Below are 24,029 nucleotides of genomic sequence, written 5' to 3'. Positions count from 1 at the left end.
ACATAAAGATACATGCACACACATACAGTTAATAGATAGACAGGCAGACAGATGCCTCACTTCATGAACACAGTCATTCTAAAGTACTTAGTCATCCTGAAGTCCTCAGCATCTCTAGACTGTATTTAATACAGAGAGAAAACACACCTCTGAAGACCTCCATAGGCAGATACAGATTACTTATTTTAACTGCCTACCTCTCTCTACTGAATATGTAAGAAACTGAGAGAAAACATTTGCTATTTGTTCTGTTTGGATCCAGTCCACCTCTTTTAGGCCAAGGCATCCAACCTCAACAGACTTTGAAGAGAGGCAGGTGACAACAGTGGCAAAGTCCACAACGCCTGCTTCCCTCTGTACACACCCCAACAATCCCCTTCATGCTTTCTGCGTAACTCCTGAGATGTCTGTCCAGTTGCCAAAGTAGCAGAAATGGTAATTGCACTCCTAGCTGCACAGCCCAGCCTCAGCTAAACATAAAGAGAATGCCTAAAGATTTGGTGGTGAACGCTGAGATAGACACCCTGTCATACAGTAATTCAGATTGGAAAGGACCTTCAGGAGGTCTCTAGTCCAAACGTCTGCTCAAAGCAGAGTCAAAACTGAATTCAGACCAGGTATAATGTCTTATTATGTTCCCAGAGTTCAAAACGCAAAAAACATCAGCAGCATCTTAGTATGGTTTCTGAATCTGAAATCATTTAGCTTGAATTTTAGTTAGCAACAGCAGCAATCTTCAAAAATGAGTGGTATGTTCAACAGCATGTTTTTCCACAAATAACTACTTCAAGGTTAAACAAGGTTTTAAATCTAAATATTACCACAGTCCACAGAATATTCTCTCTCAATTATACTTCTTTACATAAAAGGAAATTAAAGACAAAAGTACTAAAGCATGTACTTCAAAAATATATGAAGTGTATGAGGTATATAAAACATATATACTTTAAAGTATATACTTTGAAAAATACTTGTTTACAAGCAAATGATGAAAGAAAGCCAGTGAGCTATTTGGGAAGGATGGCTTGCGTTCCAGCAACAAGAACTGCTCACACGTGTTTCACCAAAACAATGAAAAACTGTAATTCTCAAGCAGCCCTGAAACCATCCCTCTATAGGGAGGACATATCATCACTAGGCTACAGAGGCAGGCTCCTTTCTTTGGGTCAGTGCTTCTTGAATTCCTTTCTACATTGTAAAATAGCATTACCGGGAGAGTGAAAAGTGTGTATGTCCCACATTAGCCTCTGAACTGGTGTTTAGGGCATCCTCCTGGACTGGCAGGCGATACAATTTGAACCTTCACAAGCTGAGAAGGGCCTAGAACCCACACCCTGAAAAACTGCTCAGATTGTACCCGAGGGAAGCACAACCATTTCTCCTCAAAGGCATGCGTGTATCCCTGTCTTTCAGGGAGAACTCACCTACGGGGGAGATGTACACTGCACGCACTCTGAAAACACCCCACTGATTGAGCCCCTCAGGACATAAAAGCAACAGAAATGTAGTTTCTGGGTCCTGATTTCACTTAACTTCACTTAAATATCACTTAAATCCCATTCTTGTGAAGACTGAGAAATCTTGGGATTGCACAAGTATGTTATCTAGATACCTATGGGGTTTTTTGTGCATTGTTGTTTTGTTTTTTTTCCTAGGGGTGGGGGAAAGGAGGAGGTGTTAAAACACCAAAGCAGAGAGTACAGCCCTCACTTAAGTAAAGTACAGTTGGTTACTGAGCTCTACAGAGTCTACAGTCCTAGGTCAGCAAAGCATACAACACATTATACTATTATGGTGCAAAAAAGACAGCTAATATACAGAAGTTGGAAGGAAGAATGAAGACAGAAGAGAGGGAGAGAGATTTCTTTGCACATTTTAGCAACGATCTCCTGATCATGACACCCATTGACAGCTGTGTTAGGCAGGCTAAATGGCAATACTCCCAGAAGGCAGAGAGCAACTGAAACTTGTTTTTAGCATTAGATGGCCAAATTTCAAAAAGGGAAGGTTTAGGATCCCAGAGTCAACTTTGCTGCCCATTTTATGACCCTAGGCAGTTGTTTTTGTTCTGTTAATCATTTTAGCTTCACAGGTTAAAAACAAGAGAGTGACCAGAAGGACAATTTCCTAAGCCTGTACAAAGTTACCATCTCATCCTGTCCAATCAAGTGGTCATTAAGGCATAAGTACACATTAATAGACAATTGACAAGACTGTAGGGCTTTGTCCTCAACACACGTGAACTCTATATCCTTTTCTATCACATACAACCTCATATCGCCACTATTTCTCACATCTTCCCAGCTCCTAACCAATTTCTGCATTAACTTATGCCTTATTAATTCAGAGAAAACGGAATAGTATGCAGGGTAATTGCTAAAAGGCAATCCCACGACCAGCCCAAATAACAATTTATCAGATAGCTTCCTATTGTGCGTTGGAACAACTGTCACTCAACTTCCAATTTTTTTTTAAAATTATTTTTAGAAACTCAGAATTTTTGTTAAGAAACTCAAAAGCTTACAAAACTAGATCCCAAAAATGAACCTCAAAAAAACCCTACCCAAGTATTTCTATTAGAACAAGACAAAGAACATGGTGGGCAGAAATACCAGAATAAAATCTCTCTTTTGTAGCACTCCAGGCAATAATTTTGCATTTTAGTATCGTCCAAGTTAAAGAAGTTCAAGAGGAATGCCAAGTTACTGGTTTACAATTCAAATCAAAGCATCTTACTAAAACAGTTTCTTACTTTTTCTCAAATATCATTTTTTAAAAGTCACAAATTCCAAAAGCAATGCAGTTTCTAATCATGTGTATGATTTAATACTCCTTCTTTGAAGGCATAAAAGCATAGGGAGAAACTAAAAATTAACAGATAACTTTTATTACATGCATAAACTAATCAAAGATGAAAATCAAGAAAAATATGAACAAGTTTGGAAACAAAAAGCAGAAAGCCTTACCTTGAAAAGCAGCTGCATTACGAGATATTAAAAATTTTAACATAGCACTTGATGTTTGAAGCACTTGCTGTATATCTTGCTTTGCTGCAGTCTGATATCTTTCTTCCATCTTTTTGGTACAGCATGTTGGATTTTTAGAAGTACAAACCTGGAGATCAACCCCTAGAGAAAGAGACAATTACATTGATTACTACAAAACAGAAGTATGCAGTACACAAATACACAGAAAATTTTTTTTTTTTTACATAGGTATAGACACATAAAAGAAATACCCAAAGATTTAAAGACATCTGGTCTTGTTAAACAAAAAATAGAAGGGGATACTAACTAAAATTCTGTGGGAAGAGTACACTTATTACAGTTAATTAATGTCATATAATGTAATTTCCTTGATACTGTAATTCTCTTCCAGCTGTGAATATTGCTAACTAATGTTGGTAAAATACATCGAATATGCATCGTACATCATTGTACAGGTGGTAGATGCCCCATCCCTGGAAACATTCAAGGTCAGGTTGGACGGGCTGAGCAACCTGATCTGGTTGAAGATGTCCCTGCTCATTGCAGGGGGGTTGGACTAGATGACCTTTAAAGGTCCCTTCCAACCCAAACTATTGTATGATTCTATGATCATCTAGAATACTGAACTGCTGGGCCAGCTCATGGCTGGCACTCTTGTTCTTCTGTAAATCTTGGACCGGAAAGAGCTAACTACTGCTAAATATTACAGACACACCAGTGGAAAGACCATTCCTGATAGGTTTATAAGGAATACTCTCATACTAACTTTTATATGGAAGCAGTCCTAAGTTCCAGTCCAGTCTCTCTAACTGTGTCTTCCTCTATGTCTAACATTCCCACGTATCTGTCACGCCAATTCACTACTTCACTAGCATGTCAGGAAATGTTCCTAGAAAGGAATACCTTTTAAAATTTTGGGCACGCTGAAATTCAAGAGGGGCAATTCAGTACTGTTGTAACAGCTGTCTGTTTCATATTTTTTCTATAATTGGAGCATAATCAAGCATGAAAATACCTTATTCACCTTCCTTGTTATCATGTGGTATTTAAAATGTTTTTTACACTGTATCTAAACAACGCTTTCTAAAATGAGGAAACAAACATTTCATGAAACAAGAAATATGTGAGAAGTTAAATTATATTAATACAAAATTTAATGGCCCAATCCAAATTCTGTTCTCAGATATGCTGTTTTACTGACAGGTATCACAAGATTTCTAGCAAACGCAGTAAGGACCTTTTTTCATCTGCTCTGTGGACTAAATTCTAATTCTGTGGTTATACGTATATGCATTGCTCTTTCTTCATAATAGGTGAAAAGGGAAGATCATGATCAGAAGAAAAAAAGTAAGAAATTCAAAAGTCAAAACTTAAATCCACATTGCCCTTGCCTCTATAGTCACTTTCAGCTCTTACACCACCTCTTTGTACTTAACCTTTTATTTCCCTAGCACTAAACCTACAAGATTTAGCATTCCTTTTAAATCTTTTTTTTTTCCCCCTATTGTTGTGGTTTAACCCCAGCCAGCAACTAAGCACCATGCAGCCACCTCCCCCTCCCCACTCCCAGAGGGATGGGGAGGAGGATCGGAAAAAAAAAAAGTAAAACTCGTGGGTTGAGCTAAGAGCAGTTTAATAACTAAAGTACAATAAAATATAATAATACTAATATTTGTAATGAAAAGGAATATAACAAAAAAAAAAGAAATAACACCCAAGAAAAGACAAGTGATGCACAATGCAATTGCTCACCACCCGCTGACTGATGCCCCAGCAGTGATCCGCCCCTCCCAGCCAACTCCCCCCTGTTTATATATTGGGCATGACGTTCCATGGTATGGAACATCCCTTTGGCTAGTTTGGGTCAGCTGTCCTGGCCGTGTTCCCTCCCAGCTTCTTGCACACCTGCTTGCTGGCAGAGCATGGGAACCTGGAAATCCTTAACTTAAGCGCTACTTAGCAACAACTAAAACATCAGAGTGTTATCAACATTATTCTCACGCTAAATCCAAAACCCAGCACTGTACCAGCTACTAAGAAGAAAATTAACTCTATCCCAGCCGAAACCAAGACACCTATTTTTCTCTGATAAATCATTCTATGGTAGTATGAATAAAGTTATGGGGAAAGGGAGGCCTTACACATTTTGCACCCTAAATATTCCATTAGTTATCTTATGTAAATTAGGTGTTTTAAATAATATATTCCAGAAAGCTAAGAAAGAAAAGTTAAGCTACTGAGGGCTGGATCAGAGCATTCTGGAAGAATGGCAAAATGTTTAAATTCATTATATCAAACTCATGTCCCTTTATCCATGTGTTGGTTGAAGCAATCTTAATGAAGGGATTCCTGGCCCTGGAACTTCACTTCAGCTACACAGTGGGAAAAAATGTTATTATTTAAATACAGCAATCCCAATCCTGAAGCAGGAACCCACTGTATCATATTTAGACAGGTAGAAAAGACCCAGAAGATCCCTTAGAAATCATGTTTAGAAAAAGCATGAGGCCAGAATGAAACAGGTAAATTATACGGACCATAAAAAAAAGGGAGTTATCCGAGCCATGGATGAACGCTTGCCTCCACAATACTACACAGAAGTAATTGATTCCCATGACAAATAAACAAATTTCCCTTGCTAACTGCAGATAATACAGTCTCAGAGTTGCTGAACATTTCCTTCTGGCATCGGTGGTTTCCATCTTCACAATTCCTGGTCCCTCCATCCAAAAGCAGGTGTGGAAGGAGGATACATTTGAACCTTCAGTATTAAATACTACAGAATTTCTCTTAATTTTTAAAGGATCTTTTCTGCTTCATGCTTTAGGTCATATGATGTAAGTTTTCAGGCAAAACTAATTCATTTTAGTGAGGAGTGCTGCTCAGGAATTGATATAGTTCCATATTTACAAAGACAAAAGTTTGACTTCATATACACAAGAACAGTTTACTGCCCATGGTAAAAATGTGTGCCTTGAAATAAATCCATTTCACAGACATAAGCAGCAGTAAATATAATTATGTTCAAGGAAAAGCAGTAGATACTTTAAGAAATCCTACTACCATACAGAATTCACAAATCTGAGATTGCCTTCATGGTAGCATGCAAAAGTAAGAACGTAACCTCTGGATGTGAAAATGAACTAAGGCAAGTGATATCCCTATAAATCTCTTTGAAGTGGTTTCCAGGAGCAGTTTAACACACAGCGATTAATACACCTACAACCCACAGTCCAGGAAGCTGAACACCTTCACTATCACAACAGAAAGTTAAAACTCTATTCTAATGCAGGTATGAATCACTGAACTTCTGCGAGTATTAAGAAATTTTATTTCGTGTTACACTGTTGCTACAAGGTATCTTTTTCCTCATACACCTTGATGTTTGTGAAGGCTACTTATCCTCATCATTTATTTTAAAATAGAATGTCCATGTTCTTCAGTATGTACATTTTTACAATTTACAAACAAAGTAATTTCTCCTGGCCAGCTGCCTTTACAAATCTCTTGCCATGTGAAAACTTTAATATTCCATCCTCCGACATTCCAATTCAGCCGAAGAATGAAAATAAAGCTGCAAAATTAAGGTGGTCTATTAAATTATCTATTTATTAGCTACTCTAGTATTTATGTTATGCATGCCAAAGAAAGTGCTAGTGTCAGAGCCAGCCTTTAACAAAGTTGCTTACCTCCAAGCAACATTAATGAGCATCTTAAAATAATTTTTATTATGAGTATTAAAAATACAGTTCACCAGTGCTCTACAACCTCAGAATTCATGTAACTAACTATATACAGCCTCCCTCTCCTCCATCTCCACTGCATGCCCCACGCTTCCCCAAGCCAGATTTCAATCCTTTGACCCCACTGACTCCAACCTCCCAGTCCATACCAGCTCCCCAAACTGAGGCCCCTGCACTGCTGACCATCCCTGCCTTCCTACAGCATTCCCACATTCCCAGCCCTAGACACCATGACCCCACCCCCAAAATACTGAAGACTCCTCTCATCCCACTTTTCCTCACAAAATAATGGCATGCTCTGCAATAGGCCAAATCGCAGCCCAGGATAAAACAAAGCAGACGTAGAAACTGCCGCTTCACGTAAGAGCGATATAATGCAGATGAGCTGCTCTGGGTACAGACTTCTCTGCAGAGGGCAATTGCTGCAGTGCAGCTAAAACTCAGTAAAAAGTGGGGAAGGAGCAGCAGTGGGAATAGACCAAATCATGGAACCCTAAGCAACCACTTCAGATGCTTGTGCTTACGGCTGGCCACATCTAGCATTTAAAACAGGCAAAGCTGGAACTTGAACTACATGAAAGTTTGTTTTTCTGCAACCTATAGCTGTAGCTCTTACGACACGTGTTTAAAAGTTAAATCTTTTTATCAGGGCAGTGGTGATGGCTTCAGCAAACTTTGGTTCTGGAGAGAGACAGCAGGTTACTCAAGGGAATGGGTCAAGAGAACAGTGCCTGTGGTGCACGACTCAAATCAAGAAATGTAAGGATTAAAACTATGTTAATACTACCTGTTCCAGGCGTGAGCTATGCTGCATGTATATAAAACACATGTAACTTCTGGTGCAATAACTCTAATGCAAAACATGTCTAAGTTGACATTGTTTAAGGAAATAAAACACTGCAAGTTTCTATTAATCCTTTTAAATCCTCTTGCTCGTGATTAGATACATTTGCTGTCATACTGAATACTAACTAATTTAAATACTAGCTACAGTAAATGAGAATTTTAAAATAACACACTGTTAAAACAGCAAGCAGCAAACTGGACTAATATACCACCCACCTACAAACAAATTAAAGGAATGATAAATAAGCCTGCAGCAATATTTATTCATCATACCAGAAAGGTCTATCCACAGGTATGACACGCAGTTCTTTCTCTCCCACTTTATTTTTTTTTATTCTCAAAGAGTTTATCACACAAAGAATATCACAGTATGAGACAAGCCAAGGTATAGTCTGTAGTATGCCAGCAGCAATACACGTGACAAACATCAAGAGAAAAAATGTTTATACTGATAGCAATATTCACAATATTGCATTACAACAGCCTTTTTTCCTTTTTGGTTACTGAATATCATCTTCTGCTTGTAACAAAAACAACTCACTACTGTCGAAAAAAGGCAGGCAGCTATATAGTCATGTAACAGACACTGTAAAAGAGAGGAACCATGTTATTAAGTTGTTTGGACACATTTCAATACCATACCAATTTCAGATTTACTGTATTCTTTATTCTGCTATATGTGTTCTTTAGGCTCTTTTCTGAAAAGGAAAGGTTTTGTTTATGCTTGCTTATTTAAAAATAGATTGTCTATTTAATTTTTTTAATTACTTATGCATACGATTTCTCTTTACTAACCTTCAAACAAATCAGCAAAGAGCTCAAAAAGGAAAGAATTAGTCATATAACCTGATCTATTCATGTTTGTCTATTGGTCTCACATTGACAAACCAAGCAATTTTACAATTCTTCGCAGTACTTGTTTTTTCTTAAAACTCCAATTCTGCTGTTCTAGGAAAGCCTTTCATTTTCATAAAGAAGTTTCTAGCCAGCATGACTTATGAAGAAAGACTGCAGGGGGGACGGAGGTCACTTGTGACAGTACAAATCTAAGGCAGATTTTTTTAACCCACATGCATGAATTTTGAGGTGTCTGGTACATCATTATTAATACTGCTGCTCAAACTTACATTTGGTAACTAATATATCCATTAATTTAAGTACAGCTGAATTGGGACTCTACAATGGAAATATCCTATCAAGAGAATATTTTTGTCCTATAAGATGGCCTCAAGAAATAGAAGCTGAACAGTTAGGCACAAATTCATCATTTCATCAATTCATCTAATTAGACTAACATCTGGATTAAATGATGAACTCCTATGTTGCTGAAACCTCTAGGGCTATTAGAAATTTTATTATATGATACATGTTAAATTCATGTCTGACCTTGCCCAAAGCTCATCTTTGTCAAGAAAGATGCTCAGCACCTACTTAAGAGACTGACACAGAAGCTAACTCAGAACAACCCTGAGCTTGGCTTTTCCTCAAAGCTGCATCAGTTTTATGGGGACAAAAACACTAAACAAATTATTTCATTTCTAGATACCCAGAAGATAGCCCACTGCTCCTATATTATTCTAAAAAAGGTCTCTCCACTCTTCCTAAAATGTGCTCCTTCGGTTTACTATTAGCACAGAGATTCCTCATGATGGCTTTGGCTTCCAAACCCTTTTATTCTACCAGACGCTGGAAGCAATCATTCTCAACATGCACCTCTCACTTCCAATTTCACAAAGCAGCCTGAGAACCCCGAGCCACTCATCTCATGTACCTCTCTTTCATAAATATTTAATATAATTATATATTTATATAAAAATACAAATATTTATTTTCTAGCACAATTCTCAGTAATCTTCATATTTCTTGATTTCGTACTTTTTAAGTTTAATATGCCTAACTATCCTTATTTTCTTTTTAACCTCAGAAACTTTTAAGTACGATTATAAGAGGCCAACAAATCTGTCAGAAAAAGAAACACAGCAGTAGTTTGAACCAGAATTAAAAGACAAAGAGGAGGATAAATTAATCTAGATTAATTTTATTAAGCATTGTCTACATTAGGGCTTTCTTGTGTTCTTCTTCACGAGCCGAAAGCATGATTACAAAGAAAACAGAACTAGGCAGTGTCACACTGAAGACTCACACACTCCACTACACTTTTCACAACTTGCTTCTCTGCAGTGATGGAGTGTCCAATATACACATTTTCCAGAGATGAACTTGTACAAAAAAATAAGCATATCAATATGGAATATATTTTCAAGGCCACAAACAGAATTTATGAATCAATAAAGCATAGAAAATCTTAAAAGCAGAAAAACTTTGAAGGTTCGACTGTTAATTTGCAGGTGGAACATAATGAACACACTCAAGTCTTTTTCACGGCTAGGTTAGCTATTTTAGTATAGTTGAAGTGAAAAGCATTAAGAATCAGAAGGATGATTAAAAAAATTAAAATTAGACACTTGTATTAACGTCATCAACAAGAATTTAGATTTTCTAGCTGTTCTTTAGGGGCACATATGCAGAGATCAATCACGGTCTTTATTGACTATAGTTTTGAACTAGGTCTATGATCTTAAATACTAGTCTGAAATATCAAGTACATCTTTTTTAGAGCATCACAGAAGTGCTTCCGTGGTATTCAAAGTATTACAAACAACTATTCTCACTTTCTCTATGACATAAGCCATTGGTTTGTTAAATGAAGAAGAGAGGTTTGTAAGTGGCTGGAGTAAGTTTGATCCAAATGGAGCATGGACAATGCATTTTCTTTTTTTTTTTTTTTTTTTGTTCATGACATCTGTAAACATCCTCTGCTTTTTTTTCTCTTCTGTGGGTTTTTTTTTTTGTGTGTGTGTATGTCTGGGTGTGAGGGGAATCAGCTATATGAGATTGACAGTTAGCTAAATTGCTTCAACTATTACTGAAGAGCCAGAGTAACATTTTTGGCTTGCTGCCCCTTAGGGAAAAGGATGGCAGCAGCCACAAGGCAAGAAAAACACAACAAAAACCCAACTAATGAAGCAACCCTTCAAAGTATGCAGAGTGCTCACTTGAAGCTGGTAATTCATAACTTGTGATGTTCCTGCTGCTTTTTTTTCTGCTTTGAGTTTTGTGCAGAAGGGCAATGCACAGTAATCAGAGCACATCAGTACAGAAAAGGGGCTCCTGAATTTTAACCTTGTCAGCACCACAGTAGTGGGATCTCATGATAATTTCATTCGTGATTTCTTCAGGAAACACGAATTCTGTTAGGTAATTATTGGTCTGGGCTCTGTCTGGGCCTGGGCACATCTTAGCTGTGGGATGCAAGAGCACTTCCCAGATGCAGAGTCCTCACATGTGCTGGCCATGTTTCAGCTCTGTGCCGAGCTCCAGGCACTTGACGTCCCCCTCCAGCACAGGGGTAGGAAGATTTACCCACAGAGGCTAGGAGGGAGCTGGGACAGACACCAGCCAGTGGATGAACAGAACTACAGGGTCCTGCCATGCAATTTTCACACAGCCTCTCTATTTCCCCTCTCTCCTTGTGTAATTTGGTTTAGTTGTTATTGTAGTGAAGATTAATTCACTGATGTTAAAAAGGGGAAAGTGCTAGAGTTGTTTAGCTTCTAGCATTGATTAAAGTCAGTGACATTAAATACACACAGAGATATCATGCTTTTTCCCCAAACCCCTTCCCTGAAAATGTAAAATGTTAAACTTTATATCCTCCCGATTGGCTTTAGGCTCTAGATTTCCTGATCAAAACTTATTTTTCTTTTTTTTGACCTTCATTTGAGAACACATTTATCACAGTAAGGTCATTACGTTTAACTCAATTCTATTCCTAGTGCAGAATAAAAAAAGGAAAAAAAAGAATGCCATGTTTTCCTGATGCTACCCTCAGTTGTAACATACACCATTTTGTTTTACTAACAACATAAAAGTATTCACATTTTACAGGGCTGAATCAGATTAGTTAATAAACTTTTAGAGGTTTTTTCTTTTCATTAAAAGGTACAGATTTCTTGAAACTACAATTTTTCTCAAATTTTACCTAAAAGAGAACAAGCAAAGCACAATTTAGGCAATATGTGATGTGTTATAATTTAAGTTAATGTGGTTTATGATTATTTAAAACTAATTTCATTTATTGCTTTTCCTGTAGCCTATTTATTAATTTAAATATGTGATAAACCATTCACCACCCTTGGCAAAGCAGCCACTTCAGAAAAAAAAATTCACCACAAGGATGGTCTAACACTAGAACAGGTCGCCCTGAGAGGTCACAGAGTCTCCATCCTCGGAGATGCTCAAAACCTGACTGGACATGGTCCTGAGCAACCTGCTAGAGCTGAGCCTGCTTTGAGCAGGGGGCTCTCCTAGAGGATCTCCAGAGGTGCCTTCCCACCTCAGCCATTCTGTCATCTGTGACAACAGCAGCTCTTAATACCAGGAAGGCGCACCAAAACCGCAGAACTGCCCAAGAGAGTCATTTGCCCAAAACATCATGCTGGATAGGACGATGACCATTAGCTGTATTTAACTGGGGCATTGCAAGGTTTTTGAAACAGAGCAGTGACCTTGGCAAGAAGTACAAATATTTGTGACAGCACGGAGAGATGGTGGAGAGGAAGCAGCAGCCGTCAGAGGGGGTCTGTCCCTGCTGGCAGTGTCCACGGGGCACCCCAACCCCTGCCCAGGCTGGGCAGCACAGCCTCCCCATGGGGTGCCAGGAGCAGCCAGCACCCAGCAGTGGGCTGGCAGAGGCAGCACACAGGGACCCCACCGCAGGGTGCAGTGACACCTCCTCGCTGGGGGGTGCATCAGTGGGGTGTTGGGAGCAGCAGTGCATGTGGCCCAGAGATGGGTGCAAGAGAGCCCTCAGGAAGGATAAAGCAGGATGAAAGGGGGCCCACCTCCAGTGCAGGTACACAAATGCACACAGCCCGTGTGTGAGGCTACACTGAATGTAATGGTATCTGGCCCATTAAGTTGCCTGGTTACAGACTATTCAGTATAAAAGAAATGGCAAGCAACAAGAAAACTGACAAATTAAATAAACACAGATACACAAACACTAAAAAGCAGGTGATAACAAGGACAGTAACAAAGACCAGAACTTGTCAGCCACTGACTGATGGACTACAAATGAACTCGGAGCCTTTAAGAGAGGGTCAGCCTGAACATTGTAACTGATGAGGAAGGGGAAACAAGACTAACCTGAGTATTGTTGGATACTTGGGACTGCGGGAAACTTATTATGCGATACCATAAGGGGCTTGTGGGACTGTACAAAACTTCTTATGGGATGTTTAGGCTAAGAGCCAAAGGTGGGGAAAAGGTGGGATGAGAGGAAAAACAAGCACGCAAAAATAGAGGGGAAGGGGGATAAAAGGGGTTGGTCATATGTAAGCAAGGCCAGTTAGTACACTTGCTTCACTCAGTGCTGCACCTGAGCACCACGGTCTATCCTATCTTCTTAATAAACCCTTCTCTCTTATCTTTTATGTATAATTTCAGTCTCTGTCCTATTCGCGAGTGCTGCAAGACCGACATAGCAGCAACTGGAGAGACCAGGGACTATGTGCATGCTTAGGTGTGAGAGGTCTAAATGCCAGAAACAGGAAAGACCTCAGTGAATTTAACCCTGTGTGTGTTCACGTGTAATTCACTAGCAGATTTCAAAATGGAATAGCCATTGAGTAGGAGGAGGCGTGCCTCTGCAAAGACTCAGTGTCTGAGCCAGTGGTGGGTAAGGAGGCCCAGAGTCCAGGCATGGGTATTGGGGAGACAGAGAGCCCATGCTAATATTCAAGGGATCTGCAGCCGTGGAGAAGCTTGTGAGACAAATGTGCGAGTGCACACATCTGTTCGCTGGCAAACATCAAGCTGGACTAACTTGATGGAGAGGAGAGGAGGAGGAGATTGGCATAGCAGTTAAGGGGAATTAGTCACGGATATTAGACTGGGAGGCCGCAATGCTGACATTCAAGGATCCATGAATGTGGGTGTGCTTGTGATTTGGAGAGGGAGTGTGTGTTTTCACTAGTGAACTTCACTAGTGAACTCTCAGAGTGCACCCAGCTGGGCTTCAGGTGCCAGAAGGAATTTGAGCAGCATCTGCTGGATTTGGCAGTTTCTATAACATCCTTAGCACTGGAAAACAAACAGGCAAAGCTGGAGCTCTGCACATGCCCGAAAGAATCAGACACAGCTGGAATAACAGAGACATGATGAAACAGCTTGAGTGGCCACTGTGCAGCAATGGATGGATACAGGCTTGTCAGGAAAGATGAGCAGTGAAGAAGGGAGGTTCCTCTTCATGTAGAGGAGCAGGTTGAAGGTATGGAGCACACAGGCTGGTTGACAGCATGTGGTGACCCAGGACCAAAGAAGAGCCCAGTGAGGATGACATTGTGGTATGAATTTGATACAGTGCAAGGTCAGGACGAGGAAGTGGACTGAGCCTTCTTTAAAGCAAGATCCTGGTTCTTATGAGAGACTTTAAACCTCACAACAATTGCTGGAAGCAGAACACAGAGGGATGCAAGCAAACCTGGAGATTTCTGGAGAGGACTGGGGACAAGTTCTTATCTCAGAAGCCAGATGGGTCAACCAGGTATGGCACTCTTCTGCATTGACGCTAACAGAGAAGGAGAACCTAGTCATGGGGAAGATAATCAGTAAGAAGGGGTGCAAGGAAGGAGAGTATCAGAGTACCCTGGACTTCAAGTGAGCAGACCTGCTTATTCAGGGAACTAGCAAATAGGATCCTCTGGGATTCAGCACTGAAGGGTGAGGTTGCTCAGGAGAGTTGGCAGGTCTTTAAGGACCATCCTTTGTCCAAGCAGACAGTCCATCCTGACACACCAGTGGGTAGACTTATCAAGGGACAGGCTTGGGTAAACAGGGAACTCATTACTAAGCTTCACTGCAAAAAGGATGTAAATGGGAGGTGGAGACATGGGCAGGTTATAAGGGACAATATAGAAACATTGCCCAGGTGTGGAGGAATGGTGTTAGGAAAGCCAAAGCTTGACTGAAGTTGAAAATGGCAAGAGATATCAAGGACAAGAGCTTGTACCACTATGTGAACAACAGAAGAATAAACCAAGAACAGTGGGCCTGCTACTGAAAGGGGTGGGTGATTGAGTGCCCGTGGATGCAGATAAGGCTGAGGTACTCACTCCCTTCCTTGCCTCAGTATTCACCACAAGCCCAGGCCTCTGTGCCTAGAGACAAGGGTTAAGTAGGAGAGGAACCAGCAGTAGTGGAAGAGGACTGAGCGTGGGATCTCTTGTGAAATGTTGGCCCATACAAGCTCATGGGACCAAGCAACATGTATCCAGAGGTGCTGATAGAGCTGTTTGAAGTCATTGCGAGACCACTTCCTATTATTTTTGAAAGGCTGTTGACCCAGCGCAAGTTCCCAATGATTGAGAAAAAGTAAATGTTGCACCTATCTGCAAAAGAGCAAGAATGTAATTGAGGTAATTGCAGGCCAGTTGGTCTTACTTTGTTACCTGTACAGCAGGTCTGATAATTCAGTATTAGACTTCTACGTGTCCAGAATTATTTCTAGGTTCGGAAACAAGGTTTGGAAAGTTTGCCTTCTACAACATGACACAATCTTTACAATTCACACTACTCCAGACAATACTACGGTGGATGAGTATTAAGCTCTTCAGTAAACTTATTACACAGTCTAGATACCAAATAATTTAAGAAATAAAAATAACTCTGAAAAGGCTAAAAAAGGAAAACTCCCAACTAGATATATTTTGCTTCTCTTACATCACTGTAGTCTTACAGTTTTCTGATAAGTGACTTATTAGAAAGACATTATACAATTTTGTGCATTACAGAAGTCTCCTCACTACAACAGCTCAATCTTCAAACTTCAACGCAGCTTGTACATGGGCCCAACTACTCCCAATGAAGAACACAGCTGTGTTGGGGAGGGTTTTGTTTTGTTTTATGAAGTATTTAAAAACAGTAAAAAACCACCTCACTGGCATGTATATAAGATGACCTACCTTACCCTCCAAATCTTAGCAGATAGTAACTACATATAAATGTCCTCTCTCTGCTTGGAACTGAAGATTTAAGAGAGAAAACTTGGCGAAGTGTTATTATCAAGTTGCCTCAAACGCAAATAACATTGTGTTGCATATAGCATCATTTTAGTCAACGGTGTTGTATAATAAACCATAATTTCATGACCAGAAGTGTGTAGCTGAGCTGTCAAACCAAATAAAAATTAGGACCTGTGAGTACTATTTCTCATTCTCCTACTGACTTGATATGTGTCTCTTTCACAAGTAAACAGTAGCTTTATTTCTTAGAAGCAATGATCTTTTTCCTACAAGGTTCAGTAAAGGAGATCTTGCAGAAAACCTTTGTGTCATTTTTCCAATATGTATGACCTTTCAACTACTACATTTTAGTTATTAACAAATAATACACACAGCATCTGCTCACATGCAATTCCATATGTATATAGGCACGGACATGCATAATACTTGTTTAGTATTAAAATTAAATAACCTGAAGATTAACTCTATTACCCAAACTGTGCTTAATATTTTAAACAAATGTTAGGTACTACTTAGCTTTCAAATCTTCTGCCCTTTCCCTCTTGTAAAGCAGGAGCTAATATGAAATTTTATATCTAGGCTTATTATGGGCTTTAGAATAGCTTCAAGATGACATTTAGACTTTTAGCAAAACTCTAAAATACTAATGGATATTTGTTTATGGTTTCAGCTGACTCTTCAATATTCTTTTATTCCCTTGATTTTTACGGTAAATATTTTTTTTAAGCAGCATCTTTTTAACATGGATAACCCTAAGGGAACTTTGTTTTATACTTTAAGACTGCTAATCACGTACATATAAAGTACATTTTATTGACCTACTTCTGTTCCAGCTCATTAAACACAGCTGCTTTCAATGGTCAGGAAGAAGTAACCAAATACAACATGCAAAAGAACCCAACTGCCTAAAAATGGAGTGGTTGCTCAAAATCCACAGAGTGGCTTTGTAGTTGTTTCTTTATAGAGCTACAGAACAAGCAACAGCTTACAGATAATGTTTCAAAAGAGGCTATGTAAACCAGCAAGTGAAACAGGTCATTCCATTTCAGCACAACCAATGTTAAAAAACCACACACTTGTTTTCTGTGTTTTCACATCTACAAATCTTCCTATCTTCCACAAGAATTGTTTTGTCAATAACCAATTATTTTGAAATACAGTGAGAAAACATTTTCTGCTCCAATAAGGAATATTGGCTCTTTCAGTACCAAATTCTAAAGGCTCTACATGGCAATCTATTTTTAGACAAGATCACAAGACAGCAAGAAGTAAAATAACTTAGCCTGTAATAAATATATATTAACATAAACAGTTATAGTATAGTGTCGTGGTTTAACCCCAGCCAGCAACTAAGCACCATGCAGCCACTCGCTCACTCCCCACATCCAGTGGGATGAGGGAGAGAATTGGAAAAAAACCCAAAATTTGTGGGTTGAGATAAAGACAGTGTAATAGGACAGAAAGGAAGAAAATAATAATAATAATAACAATAATAATAATGAAGTGACAATACTAAAAGAATTAGAATATACAAAACAAGTGATGCACAATACAATTGCTCACCACTCATCGACCGATGCCCAGTTAGTTCCCGAGCAGCGATCCGCCCCTCCCAGCCAACTCCCCCCAGTTTATATACTGGGCATGACATCATATGGTATGGAATACCCCTTTGGCTCGTTTGGGTCAGCTGTCCTGGCTGTGTCCCCTCCCAACTTCTTGTGCCCCTCCAGCCTTCTTGCTGGCTGGGCATGAGAAGCTGAGAAATCCTTGACTTAGTATAAACACTACTTAGCAACAACTAAAAACATCAGTGTGTTATCAACATTACTCTCATACTAAATCCAAAACACAGCACTATACCAGCTACTAGGAAGAAAATGAACTCTATCCCAGCTGAAACCAGGACATATAGGAAAGGTTTTGCAACTGAAAACAATCTAGATGGGTGTAGAACAGACAGTTCAGCAACAATAAAATGTAATTATTCTGAGGTATAGGTTTACCTATTTCCAGAAGATCTGGAACTGATTTCAAACCTTCATTCATGATCTCAGCTGTACAAATCCATATTTTCAGTACCTTGAGATAAACAAGTGCTGACAGGATGAGGACGTTAATTGCCAGGAAGAGAAAATACCGGATGTGTGGTAAATTTCTACCTGTCTACTTAGACAAATACTTCCATGAGATCAAATCCAGTGTGTGAAAAATCCCAAAACAGACCTAGGATTGTCACAATAAACAGTCTTTTAAAAGCCAGCACTGAAATGCCATAAGGCCTGGAAGCAGTTGTTCAAACCAGTGGTTTATTGCAAAATGGATTTGCAACCTGTATCAGACATGAGTCCTTCTCATGCTCGCCCTTTAATATCTGTTAACTCATTTTTTTTTACAAGCGCCACTCCAGACTGCGCATTAATCGCCATCATTATGATTGCTGTAAAGTACTTCAGCATTGCTAAATAAAAGAGGCAGGGATCAGCCTCAAGCACCTGGCCCTGACTGTCCGCGCTGTTGAACTATCACCTCACCTCTTTCTGTGGCTCTGTTCAGATGGCTTCAGGACTTCTCTCAATACAGTGCCCAGCTGCACGTCTAGAGGCAGTGCATTCTACAGACTGCTTTCAGAGGACACCGTAGGCAACACTGTAGTACAGGTTTGGCTCCTCCCTAACATCCTCTAAGATCATCCTTCTCCTAGCAGGCACCCTAGCAAGGTATAGACATCCCTCCATATACCCACACTACAGCTCATTTCACAAAACATGCATTCATATTACACTACACTCGCTGCTGTGAAAAGCCTTCCTATTTTTAAGACTGCGTGAATTGCGGTGGAAGGGAACCCTAAAAATCCACAGTGCCTTGGCATCACAAAAGCATCATACTGGATCTAGAGAAGACTCAAGAGCAAACCCCATCTAGTGAGGGCAGTCAGTCCCTTCCACAGGATACCAGCCTTAAGCAACATAGACATGAGCCAATCTATTCCCTCAGCACAAGAACCAGGAGTTGGTCCACCATCCTCTATTTAGCAGTATGGACACCGCCTTTCAGGTCATCCCAGCCAGATCAAGTCCTAAGGCTACTGAGCACTGCGGACTTCCTAGAGAACTTGAAATATGGGAGATAGAGGTGGGGAAGCTGCTACATAGTTGAGCCCATTTTTTTGTTGGTTTTAATCTCAAAATGTTGTAAGAATTGTTTCACAGTGACCGTTTTGTGGATCCAGAGGTGAAATACTACTAACATTTAGAAACCAACAGTGTATGTTCACACACACAAAAAACTATGTTGTAGGCAAGTCTTTACAAAAACACGTGATATAATGAACATCAATAACTGATGTAACAGAGCAACTCACTTTCCATCTCTGCCTAAACCCTTTTCTGAAGATCTGAATGTCAGTTAGACAAACAGCGTAACTAGAAGTGCCCCTGCCTGCATACACCAAAAAGAAAAAAAAAATAAAATCTTGATTTGATTTCAAATAGAACCAAAATCCAAATTACATGAATGTAAATCATACTAGAAACCAAAATTAAAATTCAAAGATGATCTTGGAGTTGCATCAAAGCAATCTGATCTGGATTTTAAACTGACTTCTATTGTTACTTTAAGCTGAATTAGCAAGAATATTTTTAACTTGAATTAACAAAAGAGTATTACACACCAACTTTTTCTGAGATTATCTCATCCTTCAAGCATAGTTTGTCTCATTTATTCAATTTCATATGCATGGCAATTCTCTATCAAAAAGCCTTTGCAATAAAATTTATACTAATCACAGTCTTCACTCTTTATTAAGCTCCCTGTTCTCACAACGGCATATATGACCTCTGAAAGGTTGCTGAAAAGAAGCCTAGATTGATTCCTGAGGAAAAAAAAAGACAAAAAACAAAAAAAACCCAACCAAAAAACCCTGCTGAGAACTTGGAAAAATATCTCCAGCACTTTTTTCCACTTTATCGGGAACTGTTTGATTCTACAGTTCCAGCAAATGTAACATTTTGCAATAAGCCATGGAATTCAGCTTTTTGGTACAAAGAGAAGCCTGACAGTTTGTTCACTGATGTACTACTGGAAGCCCTTTGTCAAGAAGGCAAGGGTGACGGGTTTACTGTCCATCCTCCTCTGCTGTTCTACAAATTCTGAGAGAAGGAAATCAAAGAAGAAATCTTATTCACAACCAAGAGAACAAGGAGAGTCAAGAGCTCCCATTTAATCTGTCTGAAAAATAAGCAACTGAAATCACCTAAAAGCTCTAGCTTTACTAGCATATATGGGGTAAAAGAGTGGAATTCTTCAAGAAAGTTGTTTAGGTTACAATACCAGAAATTGAGCATACGAAACAAAAATATGTAAAAAAAGTATTTCGCAGACAACAATTATTTTTTTGAATAATCTAAGTCATATCCATATACAAAAATAAAAAAAAAAACCCCAAACCTTTGAGGCCTTTTTATATTTAATTCATGCTTTGCGTATTGTTTGGTTCTCCATACAATGAAAAGGGTCTTTGAGGATTTTTAATTATTGAGGTTTTTCCGTACAGTCCCAACAACACCGCACTTGTCACACAGAACCAGACCGGCAAAAACAAAGTATTTTTGCAACTAACATTTAAAATCAGTATGAAAGTGATAAATTTTTCAATATAGCATGTGATGGGGCTGAGCATAAGTCTGTACTATAGTTCACAAATCACTGCTACAAAAGATTGAGCAGTTAGCCAAGTTTCGTCATTGCTGGGGGGGGGGTAGCAAGAAAAACCTTGGTTTTGCTAAAGACATTTATCTTTAATATTAGTTGCCAATTTCAACACCATGATATCCTGTGTTATGTGAATAACAACACAAATTCAAATTTGTGGTTCCCATATCCCTTAAGATCACCTTCCTGCATGTATCGGGCATTTTTGCACATGATGATAGAGATATTTTTGCTCCTTTAAAGATACATGAACTACATACAATCGCTGCAAAACTAACTACATAAAATAACGCATAGTTTTTTGAGCTAACATATATTCAAAATTCAGACACATGGTAGTCCCTGAATGAAACAGAATTACAATTTGCATGATTTACTGATATAAAGCTGCTTAGTTTTTATTACCACTAAGAGGAAAAAATACACTTGTGAATGCTACAGTCTTTTATTTTAATATATGCAACAAAACCAAGGCCCATATAAGCCAACTTCTTCCCTATAATTTTATTGACTGTAGAGGTAGCCTTCCACTGTATACAAATCCATACACCAACTAACATTCCCACTCTTTTTTCAGCTAGTGATCCTTTTCCACATAAAAGGTGTGGTTCAGCTTAAGACATTTAAATGACAGTGTCCTTATACAAGCTAGCTCTAAGGTACCACTAAAATAAAGAAACACAGGCAATACAGCAGAGGCAAAGGACCTACACAGCTCGCTCTGAAGTCGACACCTAACATGTGATAGGTGAGTGGCTCCTAGATGCCACTGGCTGCGCTGACCATGCAGCGCAGTTGCCCACAGGGAGCATCTGAGATGCCAGAGGTACCCCACCCGCCGCCCACTGCCACTCCAGAAAGACGCAGGTCTCCCAGAGGTATCGCGTCTGCCGGCCCCATGGGGATATTCCAGAGACTCTAGGGAAACTCAGTGGTGCCAGATGCCTACATTTAAGCAATCAGATTAAGCCTTATAAAGGCAGCTTTGACACTTATTTTCACAAGTGGACACCTACAGAAAGTGTTTCTATGTGTGTGTGTATTACACACAGACACATTTCTAAGTGCCATCAGAAAAGGTTTTAAAATATTTTTCATTTCTTGCCTCAAAAGAAGGCTTAACATAGAAGATGAGTAGCAAAAGTGACATTTCTTTCCTCTTCGCATGATGTTTCCAGCCTACGAATACCTTTAATCACACCTAAACCTTCTAAAATACTCATTTAATCCCCATTTTCTTGTCATCTCCAATTCTGAATAGATTTTACTGTTTGCAATTATTTGTTTCATGTACCTCAGAGATCAAAGCTACTCAGAGTGAGAACTCTGACACTTGTACTCAGCTTGTTGAAGGCTGGTGTTTTCCGGGCTGCCCACAGCAATGCAATTCTTTCACAGAGTGAAAGGCTGCTGACCAGGCAGCTGTACCGCACCTCCTGCTGACCGCTGCTTGCAGGAGCAGCAGCAGAGAAAGGAATTCTTTTATTACTCTTATAATTCAAAACCAGCTTTTGCTTCAGGAACAGGAAATACAGAAAAGTCAAAAGAAAAAAAATGAGAGTGGTGTTATAAAAATATTATAGGGGAAGGAAGGAAATCAGAGAGCAGGGCAGAAGAAACATACATAAGGTACCGTATTTCTTTCCTCTTGATGCAACGTTTCCTCCCTATCCCCAGTATACAAGTGAATGTATGGTATCAAAATAAATGACAATGGCAGAGAAAGTGTAATAGTTACACTAGACTATGGAATGAGAAGAACACAGATAAACTGATATCATATCATTCATACTGATGTTATTCACAGAAATAATCAGCACAAAAAGTTTAAATCACTAAGAGGGCTTTGACTCAGATTTCACTTTCCAGACACCTTCATTTGCACAGTACCTATCTAATCAGGCTTTCCAATTAAAGTGTTTGTTTTCTTTTTAGTGAAGACAATAATGAAATCTTTAGCTAAGGACAATATAAGAAGACCATGCATGTTATCAAAGGTACTGGTAACCTAAATATAGTACTTTGATTTGTAAACTGCGCATTGCAATATTAAGTGTGTTAAGTTTAGGATTATCCGTTATTTTCAAAATTAGAGTCATTAAAAAGCTGTATTTTGAAGTGATTCCTTTAGGAATAAACATAGTATGCCTTATCTCAACTTGCAAAGTTAATAAAAACTACACAGATTTTCTTAAAAAAAGGAAGAGGCTACTGATATTTTAAAGTGAGGGGGATGTTAATTTCAGCTTTTGTTGCATTGAGAAGTCATTTTCTGTCAGGAAAGCACTGACTCCCCTTTACTATTAACTTGTCATCTAAACACGAACACACTGTACAGACGTGTGTAAAAAAAAAGAAAAGTATTTTCCAACTCTGTGTCCCTGACTATGAAAATATCTGCATTTCAATTTTGTGATTAGCACCACTGAAATCAACTGAGGTTCTCACGAGGCTGGAAACAAACCCCAAATCTAAGAAGGTACGTCTTATCACATATGTGCTTTGCAATGTCATTTGGTATCTGCTTAAAAAAAAGTTTCATTGCTGATATAAATGCTAGGATGTACTCAAATTGCCATTAAGACATTACTTTCCCGGGAATTTCATTCAATAACAGCGATAGGCACACATCCAGTAGAGAAAACATGCAGATCCACCACTTGCAATGGTGTAAGTCATTCTCATTTCACAGAAGAGTAACTCCACCAGTCCAGGACGCAGTTCGGTGGCTCTCCCCTTCCTTCAGGGTTTGCTCTGGCACCGATGTATCTGTGCCTGCCCACGGGCGGCTCTGAGCAGGGTGACCCCCCCCAGCTCAAGCTGTCTCTCTCTCCTCTGCGCCGCACACGATACAGCATGGAAGTGGGCACAAGGGGCTTTTAGGCAGCTGTCGGGGTGCTCCAGTTTTTGCAGAGCTCACACCCCGAGAACATAATTTTCTCTCTTGAGTAAGGAGCCAGGCATCCCCCCCGCCACGAGAACGACCCCATCAACCCCCGATGTAGCTACGGAGCCAGGTCCGCCCGGACGCTCCGCGGCAGCGGGCGCAAGGACGCGGGCAGGGGGTGCCGCGCGGTGCCCAGCGGAGCTGCAGCCCTCGCCGCCGGCAACACCCACCGCCAGCGGCACCAAATTCAAACCCGCCGTCCCCGCACCCGGGAAGGGGCAGCCCCCGGCCCCCGCCGCTCCTTGCGCCTTCTGCCCGCCGCAAGTTTTCCCCTACCTGCCCGCGGGGACTCCGGGATGCCTCTGAGGGGTCCGAGCTGGCGCAGCTGGAAAACTTCCCGGACGCCCTCGCAGCTCGGCGGCGGCTCCGCATCCCCCGAGCCGGCAGCCAGCAGCAGGACGCCGAGGCCGAGGACGCCGAGGCGGAGGCTCTTCCCCCCCATGGCCCGCCGGCCGCCGCCAGCTGCCGCAGGGAGCTCGACCGAGGCACCCCCAAACCGCCGCCGCCGCGGGGGGAGGTTGCCAGCGCCGCCCGCCGCCCCTCGCCGGGACCCTCTCCCGGCCCGGCCCCCGCCCGCTGCCCCCCCTCGCACGAGGAGGGGCCCCCCCGACGCCGGGGGCGGCAGCGGGAGGGCGCTGCCCACCGCCGGTGTCGCGGTGCCTTCGCGCCGCCCCGTCGGGGCTTGGGGGTGGGCACGGCCCGTTTG

General features: G+C 40.5%; 1 protein-coding gene across 1 annotated transcript in view; it reads right to left on the bottom strand.

Moving 5' to 3' along the window:
* The window catches only part of GPC5 (glypican 5), a 771,517-nt gene extending 747,752 nt beyond the window's left edge, over nucleotides 1–23,765 (bottom strand). Inside the window, 2 exon segments of the mRNA XM_050903280.1 lie at nucleotides 2,967–3,128; nucleotides 23,600–23,765. Of these exon segments, the coding sequence (XP_050759237.1) occupies nucleotides 2,967–3,128; nucleotides 23,600–23,765 (328 nt within the window).
* Between the last annotated feature and the right edge of the window lie 264 nt (nucleotides 23,766–24,029).

Source organism: Gymnogyps californianus, chromosome 1 (assembly GCF_018139145.2).
Source record: "Gymnogyps californianus isolate 813 chromosome 1, ASM1813914v2, whole genome shotgun sequence".
NCBI classification, from domain to species: domain Eukaryota; kingdom Metazoa; phylum Chordata; class Aves; order Accipitriformes; family Cathartidae; genus Gymnogyps; species Gymnogyps californianus.
This window is presented reverse-complemented; position numbering and strand designations above follow the sequence as displayed.